A 13,939-nucleotide genomic window follows, 5' to 3' on the forward strand; every position below is an offset into this window, starting at 1 on the left:
TTGTATTTTTAGTAGAGATGGGATTTCACTGTGTTAGCCAGGATGGTCTCGATCTCCTGACCTCGTGATCCGCCCGTCTCGGCCTCCCAAAGTGCTGGGATTACAGGCTTGAGCCACCGCGCCCGGCGTGTAGCTCTGATTTTGAACTTGAACTTGATTTAGACCTTGGCCTTTAATTTTACCTTAACCTTCATATTGCTCCTGACTGATATTCAAGCTTGAAATTTCCTAGAACTTAACCTTTAACTTGACCTAGACCTTGAAACTGAGCTTGAATTTTACTTTCGTTTTCACCTTGACACTAATACAGATGTACTTCTCATTTCTAATGAACATTTCTGTCATGTAAGGCCCACATTCTCATGACTTTGAACTTGAACTCTGGCTGCAGCACAGAAGCTACAAAAGGGATGAGTAATGTAAAAATCTGGATCAATATTCTAATTCTGGGCAATTATCCTGCAAATCATGCCAGATCATTATCTGGGTAAATGGGATGCCCATAACCCAGAGGTTTCCTTTTTGGGGAAAGTAAGACAAAAGGAGCTAACTGGAGTCATACCCCACGCACCCAAATCTTAGTAGGCACAATTATAGCCACCAGTTATCTGGGCATGTTGGCAGCCTCAGGATTTCTGAGCTGTCCCTACCTTTGAAATGTCCCTCGTTTCATTTTGATCCATGTCTTCTAATAACCTGGTTTGTCTCTTCTCACCTTCAGGCCATCAAAGTCCAAATGGTCATTCAAAGGGAGCCTCGGACAATGGCTCCATTTAACTGGGACCCTAGATAGGCCTCTGAGAGAATCTCTGACTGCGACTTTCCCAAAACAATGCCCTTTGTCAGCATGAAGCAGTTAACAGTCATCGTCCCTATCCTAATGGCAGATGTACCTCTTCAGAGGGGGACTGATGGCAGAGGCGGCCCATCTGGAGCAGTGGATGTGAATATGCCAGCTGCAGTGGGGGAGACATGGCTGGGTTTGCACACTCCATGGGGCCAGCAGGAGCCAGGAACAGGTGAGGGCCCCATGCCCTACTGAATTGGTGGGGCAGGAGCCCTGCGCTCCTGGGCACCGCTGCAGCCACCTAGCCGTGGCTGCGGACTCAGGCATCCCTGTGCTCTCAGGGCCCCAGAAGCCCCCTTACCCCTGCAGGCTCAGAATTGCCTGCTTCCACTCCCTGGCCTCTCACTGCTCCTGGCACCCACTATAATTTCAGAATAAAATGGAAGCCAAGCCTAGATGCTGTCGGGACCCGCCTGAATTTGTGTGCACTCAGGGCGGCGCTGACATGCCCACCCCACCACCGCCTCAGCCCTTTCTGGACTTTGGGTGCCAACTTTGGGTCCCCTCCTTTGGGAGGGAGGCTGGGAGGTGGTTAGGGGCAGCTTGGCACAGGCCTGCGGGTGCCCTTTGACACAGCCTGGGGACCACGGACAGCATGTCGGTAGCAGGAGGCAGACAGGTTCCTGGGCAGAAAGGGGCGGGGCCCTGTTGAAATCCCCACTTCGATCCAGGAATGGCCTGAAGCCTGGGGGCCAGGTGCCAGTTCAGGGTGGAGTTTGCAGCCTGGAGTGAAAACTTATGGTGCTTTTTCCACCCCCACCTGTGGCCACTCACGGACCAATCAGCATGCACTTCCTCCCTTCTGTGCCCATTAAAAACCCTGGACTCAGCCAGCCTCACACTTGTTGGGATGACCTGCCTGTGGAAAACAGCTACCCACTCTGGGTCTCCTGAGAGCTGTACTGTCACTTGGTGAAGCTCCCCTCTGTCTTGCTCACCCTTCAGCTGTCTGCATACCTCATTCCTCCTGAAGGCAGGACAAGAACTCGGGACATGCTCAATGGCGAGACTGAAAGAGCTATAACAACAGGGCTGAAACATGTCCCCTGCTTGCCATGTTGCAGGCGATGAGAAGGAGAGAAGAGCTGCAGCCCTTCTGGGAGCCCAGACCTTGGAGCTCCCCAAGCCAGAGCTGTGACACCCTCTTTGGGGCTCTGCGGTTCCTGGTGTCTCCAAGCTTCTGGGCACCACCATGTTCCCCTTGTCCAGATGTGGGTGACTGCAGTGGAAGCTGCTTGTGGTACATCTGATCCAGTTGCAGCCTTGCATGGAGCCAGCGCCTGTGCCAGTGCCTGGAGCTGCCTGCCCCGCCACAGCAGCTGGAATGCCTGGCTGTGTGCAGTGGCTGGACCTCATGCTCACTTACTCACATACCCCTCATTACTCCATGCCTGGCTCACCCCTGGCAGGTGTGGGATCCCAGGCTGGTAGTGTGAGCTGAGTGCAGCCTGCCAGGCCGAGTGGATAGAACAAGCCCAGCGGGCCTGAGCAAAACTCAGGCAAAGGCACCACTGGCCACAGAGGTTTCTGGCTGGAAAAGCAATACCTCAAGTATCTTGTAACACTGTGTTGATCAAACCTCTTTAGCACACACATCACTTGGGTCTGAGCCCAAATGTCTGTTCAAATCCTCAGTCCACTACTCACTAGCCATATAGGGTCTTGGTAACGTTAAGAAGCCTTACAATGCTGCAGTCATCTACAAATGGGAGTGGTATGTACTGCATCGGTTATTGTGAGGTTATCAGAGTTTACACGTCAAATGCTTAGAACACAACCAGACACACAGAAGGTGCTTGATAGATCTTAGCTGTCATTACATGCTTCAATAACATCACATGCTTGTCTTTTGCAGGACTTATCAGAGCTGGACTTTCAATACTTGTGTGATGTTGATGACTGTCTCTCCCAGTAGGGACTTGAACCAGGGATGATGAGTTCTTTGCCCACAAGTGTGTCCCCAGTATCTAGCCTGGAGCTTGGCACATAGTTGTGCTGAATATTCTCCAGTTGCTTCTCCAGATCTATCCCCAGCCTCCCTGGCTCTGTGCCCCAGGAGGCTGAAACCTCTGTGGATTGTCAGATGGCTCCCCAGTCATTGAACTTCTGGTTGGGTATGGCCAATGGGAGACACTGGCAGGAGATAATAGGGTGGACAGAGAATGAGATTGGGATATTTATTTCCCTGGCTTTCTCTGCCAGGCCACAAGCTGATGTAGCTGTGTCTCTTTATTAGAGATCCCCATGCATCTCAGGCAACCACAATCCCAACTATTCTCCAGGACAGGTGAATGTCTGGTAGTGCCTGGCCCCAGGATGCTTCGCCCCTTCTTCTGGTCCCCATGCACCTATAAACTGTGCCTTCCTTAAACTCTCTTCAATTACTCCAGTTAATGCACTATGTCTTTCCTTCTAGAACACTGATAACAAGAGGTTCTATATCAACATTTGTTGAATAAATGAAGAGATGTCTGTTTTACCACATGAAGATAATAACCCTCAGGCCCAAGCACAGCTACAACTGTCCTGATGAGCGAGTAAGAGACAGGAAACGATCATACATTTTTTAAAGATGATGTTCTCGAGTAGTAGTTCTCAAACATGGGTGTGCATGAGAAACCTGGAGGGCTTGTGGAACCCATATAGCTGGCTCTACTCCCAAGAGATGCTGATTTGGCTGGTCAGGCCTGGGGGTGAGGGATAATAATTTGCACTTCTAACAAGTTTTGCGGTGACATTGATGTTTCTAGGCTGAAGACCACTTTGAGAAAAACTGAACTAGAGAAGTGCCAGATGCTTTTGTTATTTATAGACCCCAAGCCTCAGGGTTGCATTAACTATCTTTAAAGACATAAAAAGTCAAGTACAATATAATGTTTTATTTTACACTTCTCTGATTACTGAAATCTAAATAGAGGTTTTTGCTAACAAATAAAAAGGAAAATAAAAAGACAGCTAGGACACAATTAAATGTTGAGCACAGATGAAGGGTTGTACAAGGCCCCATCCTGAGGAGGCTGTACACCTTCTTGGCACAGCAGCAGTGTGGCCCACGGAGCTTGAACCAGCAAGTAAGCCACAGCTCAAGAGTCCTGAGGCTTGGGAACAGAAAGGAGCTCCTTCCTGCTCCACCCCAATCTGGGTTGCATGGGAATGGAAAGGAGCAAACACATCCTGCAAAGCATACTGGACATGCCTCTTTTTTAGCTTCTCAGGCCAGACTATCCTCCTTTCCACAAACGTGTGCACACTCAAACATGTTCATTAAGCATGTGCACACATATTCACACACTCAAGCTGTGCTCTCGATTTCAGGGCTCTATTGCGGGCTCAGGTATCAACCCCAGAGCCGAGGTGTGTGAGAGCTACCTTAGCAGACTCACAAAAGGCTACTGCAGAGGCAGGGGTCAACCATCCCAAGGACCTGGGAAGGGAGAAACTGAATTCTGTACCCCACTGATGTGAGAGGAAATTCTAATGAGCAAATGGGACCAGCAGGGCCCAGTTAGGGAGGTCCAGATGCCAGTTCTGAGATGTCACCCAGCTCTGCTTTGCTCTTCAGTAGCCAGTCAGTGAAAAAGCAGAGTGCCAGGAGGCTAGTACCGAGCAGGTCCCCCAGCCCTGTAAGGTAGGGGATGCAGTGGTTGTCAGGATCCATGGCCTGGTGCCAAGTCAGCCGAACCATCACTTCTGCCAGGTACAGCAGGATTGTCACCTGTCAGGAGGGCGAAGAGACACAAAAGAAGACCAAGTCAGAAAGCCAAGTACAGGCAGAAAGTACTAGCTGAGGCTCAAGGAGAGACACCAAGGTGGACATGTCAACCCCAGCCAGCCTCCTACCTCCAGCTTCTCTTGGGGTCTGAAGCCCAGCTCTGAGCTCAAGCAGTGGCTAGAGAGGTGATCCTCGTCTGCACATTCCTAGACGCCCTCTGGTGGGCCCTGCTTCTGGCACCCTGAAGGGCCAGTCGGACCCACTGCCACTCACCAGCTGGGGCTCTCTCTGCTGCGATAGGCTCCACTCATGGGACTTCGCTGAGATGTCCATTTGGGTTTGCCTGAGCCCTTCTCCCCTGGAGGTTAGGACAGTCAGCCCTTCCTGAAGGTGCCATGGGGTAGTCCACACAAGCCTGCTCAGGTCTCATGGCTCCTTAGTCCCTTGTCCAGGCTGACCCCAGCTCCTTCCTTCTCCCCAACTGGAGTCATAAGCTGCTGCTGCTGCTCAGGACAACTTCTTGGATTTCCCTAATCCTACTCTTTAGGGTCAGGAACATACCACAGTTACAAATGCCATAAACTCGGGGAGATGAGAAAGTGCCAGTACCAGCACCACACCCACAGAATTGCCCTCCAGTGCCCACAGTGCTCGCTGCAAAGGCCCCAGGCCCACTGGGGACCATCAGCCCGCTGCAGTGTAGGCAGACAGTGTGCTGAATACCTGCCCAACACAGGCACCAGCTTAATCTTCACCACCGTGCTCACTGCTGTCCAGGCCTGATCAATGTCTACGCATGCCTTGCAGCAGCACCCCCTGCAGGGGCCTGGTGCTCACCCACCATTGGGGAGGCAGTGGATGGCTGGACCACTCATCAGCCTGTTCCATGGGAACATGCTTCATCCTCAGGGCTGCTCCTCTTATCCTGTGATGATGAATGTGCTGCGTGCAGTGTGTGGCATGTGGTGTGCCGTGTCTAGCATGCAGTATATAATGTGAGGGGTGATGTGCAGGATGAAATGTGTATTATGCAGTGCAGTACGTAGCGTAAGCTGTATAGCGTGTAGCATGCAGCATGCGCTCTGTGGCATGCACTGTGACATGCAGCATGTATGTGTGGCGTGCACTGTGTGGAGTGTGTGGTGTGGAGTGTGTGGGATGTGCTGGGTGATGTAAGGTGTGTAGTGTGGAGTATGTGGTGTGGAGTGTGTGGTGTGGAGTGTGGTGTGGGGTGTGTGGTGTGGGTGTGTGGTGTGGGGTGTGGGGTGTGTGGTGTGGAGTGTGGGGTGTGGAGTGTGGTGTGGGGTGTGTGGTGTGGGTGTTTGGTGTGGGGTGTGGGGTGTGTGGGGTGTGTGGTGTGGAGTGTGTGGGATGCACTATGTGGTGTGGAGTGTGTGGTGTGGAGTGTGTGATATCAAGTGTGTGGTGTGGAGTATGTGGTGTGGGGTGTGTGGTGTGGAGTGTGTGATATCAAGTGTGTGGTGTGGAGTGTGGTGTGGGGTGTGTGGTGTGGAGTGTGTGTGAGGTGGAGTATGTGGTGTGGGGTGTGTGGTGTGGAGTGTGTGTGAGGTGGAGTATGTGGTGTGGGGTGTGTGGTGTGGAGTGTGTGTGAGGTGGAGTATGTGGTGTGGGGTGTGTGGTGTGGAGTGTGTGTGAGGTGGAGTATGTGGTGTGGGGTGTGTGGTGTGGAGTGTGTGTGAGGTGGAGTATGTGGTGTGGGGTGTGTGGTGTGGAGTGTGTGTGAGGTGGAGTATGTGGTGTGGGGTGTGTGGTGTGGAGTGTGTGTGAGGTGGAGTATGTGGTGTGGGGTGTGTGGTGTGGAGTGTGTGGTGTGGAGTGTGTGGTGTGGAGTGTGTGGTGTGGAGTGTGTGGGGTACAGTGTGTGGTATGGAGTGTATGGGATGTGCTGTGTGGTATGGAGTTTGTGGTGTGGTGTGGAATGTGTGGGATGCGCTGTGTGGTGTGGAGTGTGTGGTGTGGAATGTGTGGTGTGGAGTGTGTGGTGTGGAGTGTGTGGGGTACAGTGTGTGGTATGGAGTGTATGGGATGTGCTGTGTGGTATGGAGTTTGTGGTGTGGTGTGGAATGTGTGGGATGCGCTGTGTGGTGTGGAGTGTGTGGTGTGGAATGTGTGGTGTGGAGTGTGTGGTGTGGAGTGTGTGGGGTACAGTGTGTGGTATGGAGTGTATGGGATGTGCTGTGTGGTATGGAGTTTGTGGTGTGGTGTGGAATGTGTGGGATGCGCTGTGTGGTGTGGAGTGTGTGGTGTGGAATGTGTGGTGTGGAGTGTGTGGTGTGGAGTGTGTGGGGTACAGTGTGTGGTATGGAGTGTATGGGATGTGCTGTGTGGTATGGAGTTTGTGGTGTGGTGTGGAGTGTGTGGTATGAAGTGTGTGGTGTGGAGTGTGTGGTGTAGAGTGTGTGGTGTGGAGTGTGTGGTATGAAGTGTGTGGTGTGGAGTGTGTGGTGTGGAGTGTGTGGTGTGGAGTGTGTGGTATGAAGTGTGTGGTGTAGAGTGTGTGGTGTGGAGTGTGTGGTATGAAGTGTGTGGTGTGGAGTGTGTGGTGTGGAGTGTGTGGTATGAAGTGTGTGGTGTGGAGTGTGTGGTATGAAGTGTGTGGTGTGGAGTGTGTGGTGTGGAGTGTGTGGTATGAAGTGTGTGGTGTGGAGTGTGTGGTATGAAGTGTGTGGTGTGGAGTGTGTGGTGTGGAGTGTGTGGTGTAGAGTGTGTGGTGTGGAGTGTGTGGTATGAAGTGTGTGGTGTGGAGTGTGTGGTGTAGAGTGTGTGGTGTGGAGTGTGTGGTATGAAGTGTGTGGTGTGGAGTGTGTGGTATGAAGTGTGTGGTGTGGAGTGTGTGGTGTGGAGTGTGTGGTGTAGAGTGTGTGGTGTGGAGTGTGTGGTGTGGAGTGTGTGGTATGAAGTGTGTGGTGTGGAGTGTGTGGTATGAAGTGTGTGGTGTGGAGTGTGTGGTGTGGAGTGTGTGGTGTAGAGTGTGTGGTGTGGAGTGTGTGGTATGAAGTGTGTGGTGTGGAGTGTGTGGTGTAGAGTGTGTGGTGTGGAGTGTGTGGTATGAAGTGTGTGGTGTGGAGTGTGTGGTATGAAGTGTGTGGTGTGGAGTGTGTGGTGTGGAGTGTGTGGTGTAGAGTGTGTGGTGTGGAGTGTGTGGTATGAAGTGTGTGGTGTGGAGTGTGTGGTGTAGAGTGTGTGGTGTGGAGTGTGTGGTGTGGAGTGTGTGGTATGAAGTGTGTGGTGTGGAGTGTGTGGTATGAAGTGTGTGGTGTGGAGTGTGTGGTGTGGAGTGTGTGGTATGAAGTGTGTGGTGTGGAGTGTGTGGTGTAGAGTGTGTGGTGTGGAGTGGTATGAAGTGTGTGGTGTGGAGTGTGTGGTGTGGAGTGTGTGGTATGAAGTGTGTGGTGTGGAGTGTGTGGTGTGGAGTGTGTGGTGTGGAATGTGTGGTGTGGAGTGTGTAGTATGGAGTGTGTGGTGTGGAATGTGTGGTGTGGATCGTGTGGGGTACAGTGTGTGGTATGGAGTGTATGGGATGTGCTGGGTGGTGTGGAGTGTGTGTTGAGTTTGTGGTGTGGTGTGGAATGTGTGGGATGCACTGTGTGGTGTGGAGTGTGTGGTATGAAGTGTGTGGTGTGGAGTGTGTGGTGTGGAGTGTGTGGTGTGGAATGTGTGGGATGCACTGTGTGGTGTGGAGTGTGTGGTGTGGAATGTGTGGTGTGGAATGTGTGGTGTGGATTGTGTGGGGTACAGTGTGTGGTGTGGAGTGTATGGGATGTGCTGGGTGGTGTGGAGTGTGTGGTGAGTTTGTGGTGTGGTGTGGAATGTGTGGGATGCGCTGTGTGGTGTGGAGTGTGTGGTGTGGAATGTGTGGTGTGGAGTGTGTGGGGTACAGTGTGTGGTGTGGAGTGTATGGGATGTGCTGTGTGGTGTGGAGTGTGTGGTGAGTTTGTGGTGTGGTGTGGAATGTGTGCGATGCGCTGTGTGGTGTGGAGTGTGTGGCACGCAGCGTGTGGTATGCCGTGTGGAGTGGCCTCTGTATCTGATAAGTTGACTCAACTCCTGGAAGATAGGGACTGTGCCCCACATGTCCAGCCACCCCCACCCGTCTCCTTCAGCCTCTCACTCAGACAGGAGATCAAGGCTGCTGGCTGACTACCCAGCTGTGCACCTCTGCTGCTGCAGTCAGGCTTACCTGGATCAGGCCTGCCAGCAGGTAGAGCACCACAAAGGTCTGGCTGTTTATGACTGACTGACCCTGCACCAGGTAGATGATGTAGAAGAAAATCAGATGGCCTGGGACCACCAGCATGAGCAGGACTCGAGCTGACATGGAATTGATTTCTGAAAGAAACAGAACCAAGAAGGTCATGTGACCTGAAGCGAGACCACTTTGGCATGTGACAGTCCTCAGTGAGGCATCCACACACACTCATCCATTTATTCCCAAGTGTTCAGTGGACACCTACTCTGTGGCAAGCATGTTCTGGCAGATGGGGATACAGTCTGTCCCCTTCCCTCGTGGAGCTGATATTTTAGAGAAGAGAAACAAGAATCAAGTAAGCAGAAATAAAAAGGAGCAAGAAAGGCTACTTCAAATTCTGACAAGTACTTTGAAGAAAGTAAGGGTAAAAAGAAGGGCAAAAAGCAGGAAGTGTGTATCAGTGGGGATGAGCTCCTGCAGATATTTCAGCTGGGATTTGAATTTGGGGGAGAGGAGTTTGAGCAGACAAGAGCGAACATGCAAGGGGCTTAAGGAGGAAAAGAACTTTGGGTGTGGTGCTCCACTCAATGCAGTGCTGGTGATCTGGGGAGGGCAGTCGGCTCAAAAGGGGACCTCGGGCAGCCCCTTCTTCACAGCAGCCTCTGTGGCCTGTCAGCACACCTGCAATGTGCCAGTGAGCCCCGGGTTTCCTTTAGATTCCCATGCTCTGAGTGTGAGACTTTACAGTAAGTGTGATTGACCCTGGCCCTACCACAAATACTTTCAAAAATTCTAACATGAATATGATTGATTTCTCAAATGGAAATAGAGTTCTAATGTAAAGTAGGTCTCCATTTGCCTCTGAGTTAATATATGTATTTCACCAAAATAATAAAGAAAAGGAGAAAAAAGGTCACATGTAGCTCAAAGCTAGTGCAGAGGAGCAACAACATCTATTCATGATGAGAAATCAGACAAGGAATAAAAGTATTATTTAAAAAAATGTCAAAAAGCAGCAGCAAAAGGATTGGAAGAAGCTACTACTGGAAGTTGGTATGAGAACTCAAGAAAATCTATAGGAAAACCATGTAAACAATAAGAATTCAATAAAATGTTGAGGTGCACTAATAACACAGAAAATAACAGCTTTTCTATATTCAAATGACAAGTTAGAAAATATAACAGGGAGTTTGACTTCTGAACAAATAGGGAAGACATACGTCATCCTGTTTCTCCCATTAAGTACAACTGAAAGCCCTGAACGCTGTATATAAGACAAACGTAAGCAGATTCTGAAAGGCTGGCTGGGGACCTTGGGCTGCAATGAACAACATGGTTGTAAATTGTCCTTTTTCTCTTTCTTTATTTGTCTCACATATCCAAGACTGAGTCCTGGCCTCAGCCATCAAGAAATGCAGATACAAATAGACAAAAAAAAAAAAACAACTCCATAGGCTGGGTGCGGTGGCTTACACCGGTAATCCCAACACTTTGGGAGGTCAAGGCAGGCAATCACTTGAGATCAGGAGTTCAAGACCAGCCTGGCCAACATGGTGAAACATTCTCTCTACTAAAAACACAAAATTAGTTGGGTATGGTGGTGCATGCCTATAATCTCAGCTACTCGGGAGGCTGAGGCAGGAGAATCACTTGAACCAGGGAGGTGGAGGTTGCAGTGAGCCAAGATTGCACCACTGCACTCCAGCCTGGGCGACAGAGTGAGACCCTGTCTCAAAAAAACAGACTCCATAGAAGTCTGATGTTTTTTGCCAAAGGCCAGGAAAGGGGAAGCCCAGCAAAACAAACAACTTTCAGATAGTAATTACTCTACTCCAACGGACACCACGGGAAAAACTGCAGCCCCGACCTCGTCAGGAAAGGCCTAGTAGGACCACCATCATCTCCTGTGGCTGGCAGGGTGATATTCAGAACTTTCATCTCTACCCAGTGCTAATGCGGCCCCTACCTTGTCAGTGAAGCCATGTGGGGAGCAACAACAAGGCATCTCTCCCCACCCCAGCCAGGGCGATCTCAGAGGAGGCCTAGGGAGGAACCTAGATTGCACTGTGCCCAGCAATAACAAAGTGCTCCTCTTCTCCCAGGATAGCAATAGAGGCTGAGTGGGGAACCCAGCCTTCCATCCCCACCTGGGCAGCAGTCCATCCCTTCTCCCCAGTGGTGCAGTGTCAAAGGAGGCCAGCTAAGTACAGATTCAAATATGATCCAAAGTCTTGTCACATAATACCCAAAATGCGTGGATTCAAGTGAAAATCACTCATCTTGCCAAGAGCCAGAAAAATCTCAACCTGGATGAGAAAAGACAACCAACAGACAGCAGATTGAGATGACACAGATGTCAGCATCACATGAAAGCCGTTCTAATGAAGCCACTACAACAACGCTTCATCATGCAATCACAAACACACCTGAAACAATAAAAAAAATAGCAAGTATAAGCAAAGAAATAGAAAGTCTCAGAAAAGAAAAAGAAGATAGAAAGAAGAACCAAATAGAAATGTTAAAACTAAACATGGCCAGGCACGGTGGCTCATGCCTGTAATCCCAGCACTTTGGGAGGCTGAGACGGGTGTATCACGAGGTCAGGAGATCGAGACCATCCTGGCTAACACGGTGAAACCCCGTCTCTACTAAAAATACAAAATATTAGCTGGGCGTGGTGGTGGGCGCCTGTAGTCCCAGCTGCTCGGGAGGCTGAGGCAGGAGAATGGCGTGAACCCGGGAGGCGGAGCTTGCAGTGAGCCGGTATCTCGTCACCACACTCCAGCGTGGGTGACAGAGCGATACTCCGTCTCAAAAAAAAAAAAAAAAAAAAACTAAACACATACAATACCCCCAGAAGTCCCAAACAACTCAGTGAATAGGCTCAATAGCAGAATGGAGAGGGCAGGAGAAAAAAGATCAGTCAACTTGGAGAAAAAAGTGATAGAAATGAGCCAATCTAAACAAGGAGAGTAATAGACTTTGCCAAAAACAAACAGAGTCTCAGGGACTTGTGGGGCTGTAACAGAGGATCTAACATTCATGTCACTAGAATATCAAAAAGAAGGAGAGTGCAGCTGAAAAGTGATGGCTTAAATTTTCCGATTTGACAAACGATATAAATCCATGTGTTCAAGGAGCCTAGCAAACCCCAAATAGGATAAACCCCAAGAAGTCCATACCAATACATATCATAATCCAACTCCTAGAAACTAAGGACAAGGTCTTGAAATATGCAAGAGAGAAATGGCACCATACCTATACAGCAAAACACACTGAAATGGCAGATTTCTCATCATAAGTCATGGAATCAGAAGGAAGCGACGCATTTTTCAAGTGTTTGAAAACAACCATCAACACCAAATTTTATAACCAGTGAAAATATCCTTCAGAAACGTGCCAGCAGCCAACCCAAAAGACAGCTAAAGGTAGTTCTTAAAACAGAAAAGAAATCCAAAACAATGTAACAGGAAAACAGATCTAGTTTTTCAAAGCCAACAAAAAGATACAACATCTCCAAAAGCTTCCAGTGGTTCTGAGTAGAATCCAGGCTCCGTCGTCAAGGCCCTGTCTGATCACCACCTTCTGGCCTCTCTAGCCTCAGCATCCTTCATCCCCTCCTGTCCATTCAGCTCAGGCCACATTGGCCTTTCAGTTCTTCAGACTTGCCATATTCTTCCCTGCCTTTGGGCCTTTGCTAGATTGCACCCACTGCCCTGAAAGCCCCCTTTTCTCTGGCCCTCCTCCCCCCAACAACACCCACTTGTCCTCAGGGAGGAGCTTCCCTATCCCAAATGTATCTCTTCTAATTCTTTTTCACTGCAGTCTGCACTTTTGCTGCTTAGTACCCACCATAGTTTGTAATTACGAGCTCACTTGTGTTTATCTGCCCTTCTATACTGTGTAATCCAAGGGTAAGAAATCAGCTCTACCTGTTTCACCACTAACCCGACACCTAATGCCCAGTAGACATTCAATAAATAATTGAATGAAGGAAAGGCAGGGCCAGGGAGTCTCATTTCTGGGGTCCTGAAGGTGATGTGTGCCGAGATCAGCCCTGGCTTCAGGCATCTATTGCTACAAACACCAGATTCCAATGACACAGATGTTTTCTTGTTTAAAGAAATGGCTGTGATGGCCTCTGAAAGACATGACACCCACCTGATGTGCAGAAAGTAGAACACGGGTTGGGCCAAAATTTCTTCATCTGGAGAGGCAGGACGCCAGGTGCGCTCCACATGTGCAAGTAGGTTGAGATTCGGCTGGTCTGAATGGCCACCAGATTGCCACCAACACCTACGAGGAGAAAAGGAATCTGTTTTCCCTTTCTTTACACCAGTCTCTAAGTTGTATCCCTTATTTTAAGTTCCCTCCCTCCAGGAAGCCTTCTTTGGTTAATTCAGTATTTCATTATCTTTTCATTTCCTCCCACTTGACCACAGATCTTGTTTGGTAGCACATCAGGGTGGCCTAGAGCTTATGAGCGAGGTATCCAGGGAGTAACTGTGTCACCTTGACTGCTGGCATCTCTTAAGGTGAAGGGAATGTGGCTGTAAAGCAGGTTCTCAATAAATATTTGTTGGCTGGAGTGAGGATGGGGAGGGGATCTAGGGACAAAGTGAGGATGAGGGGAGAGTGGACAGAAAGGTCTGAGCACAGCATGATAAGGCAGTCTGGGTAAGTCAGACTTCAAGACCACAGGCATTGACAGGAACCAGACTACAGGCTGGAATATCTGAGAAAATGAAAGTGATTTTTTTTTTTTTCCCACTCAAGGTGGGAAAGAGAGGAGAGGAGAGGAATGAAAACAGTGGATAAGAATGAGAGAGGGCCAGGCGCGGTGGCTCACGCCTATAATCCTAGCACTTTGGAGGCTGAGGCAGGCATATCATTTAAGGTCTGGAGTTCGAGAACAGCCTGACCAACATGGTGAAACTCTGTCTCTACTAAAAAATACAAAAAAAAATTAGCTGGGTGTGGTGGTGCACACCTGTAATCCTAGCTACTCAGGAGGCTGAGGCAGGAGAATCGCTTGAACCTGGGAGTCAGAGGTTGCACTGAACCAAGATCGCACCACTGCACTCCAGCCTGGGTGACAGAACAAGACTCCGTCTCAAAAAAAAAAAAAAAAAAAAAAAAAAAAAGAATGAGAGGGAAGGTGAGGGGAGGA

General features: G+C 49.7%; 1 protein-coding gene across 4 annotated transcripts in view; it reads right to left on the minus strand.

Moving 5' to 3' along the window:
- Window positions 1-3,706: 3,706 nt before the first annotated feature.
- Window positions 3,707-13,939, minus strand: part of SLC41A3 (solute carrier family 41 member 3) — an 80,411-nt gene continuing 70,178 nt past the window's right edge. For all 4 annotated transcript variants that reach the window (XM_007985526.3, XM_007985523.3, XM_007985524.3 and 1 more), the window contains 3 exons: window positions 12,931-13,065; window positions 8,761-8,909; window positions 3,707-4,562 (listed from right to left, as the gene is read on the minus strand). In XM_007985526.3, the coding sequence (XP_007983717.1) occupies window positions 4,353-4,562; window positions 8,761-8,909; window positions 12,931-13,065 (494 nt within the window). In that variant the 3' untranslated portion in view covers window positions 3,707-4,352. The remainder of the gene's footprint in view (window positions 4,563-8,760; window positions 8,910-12,930; window positions 13,066-13,939) is intronic.

The sequence above is a fragment of the Chlorocebus sabaeus genome, chromosome 22 (genome assembly GCF_047675955.1).
Source record: "Chlorocebus sabaeus isolate Y175 chromosome 22, mChlSab1.0.hap1, whole genome shotgun sequence".
Lineage (NCBI taxonomy): Eukaryota > Metazoa > Chordata > Mammalia > Primates > Cercopithecidae > Chlorocebus > Chlorocebus sabaeus.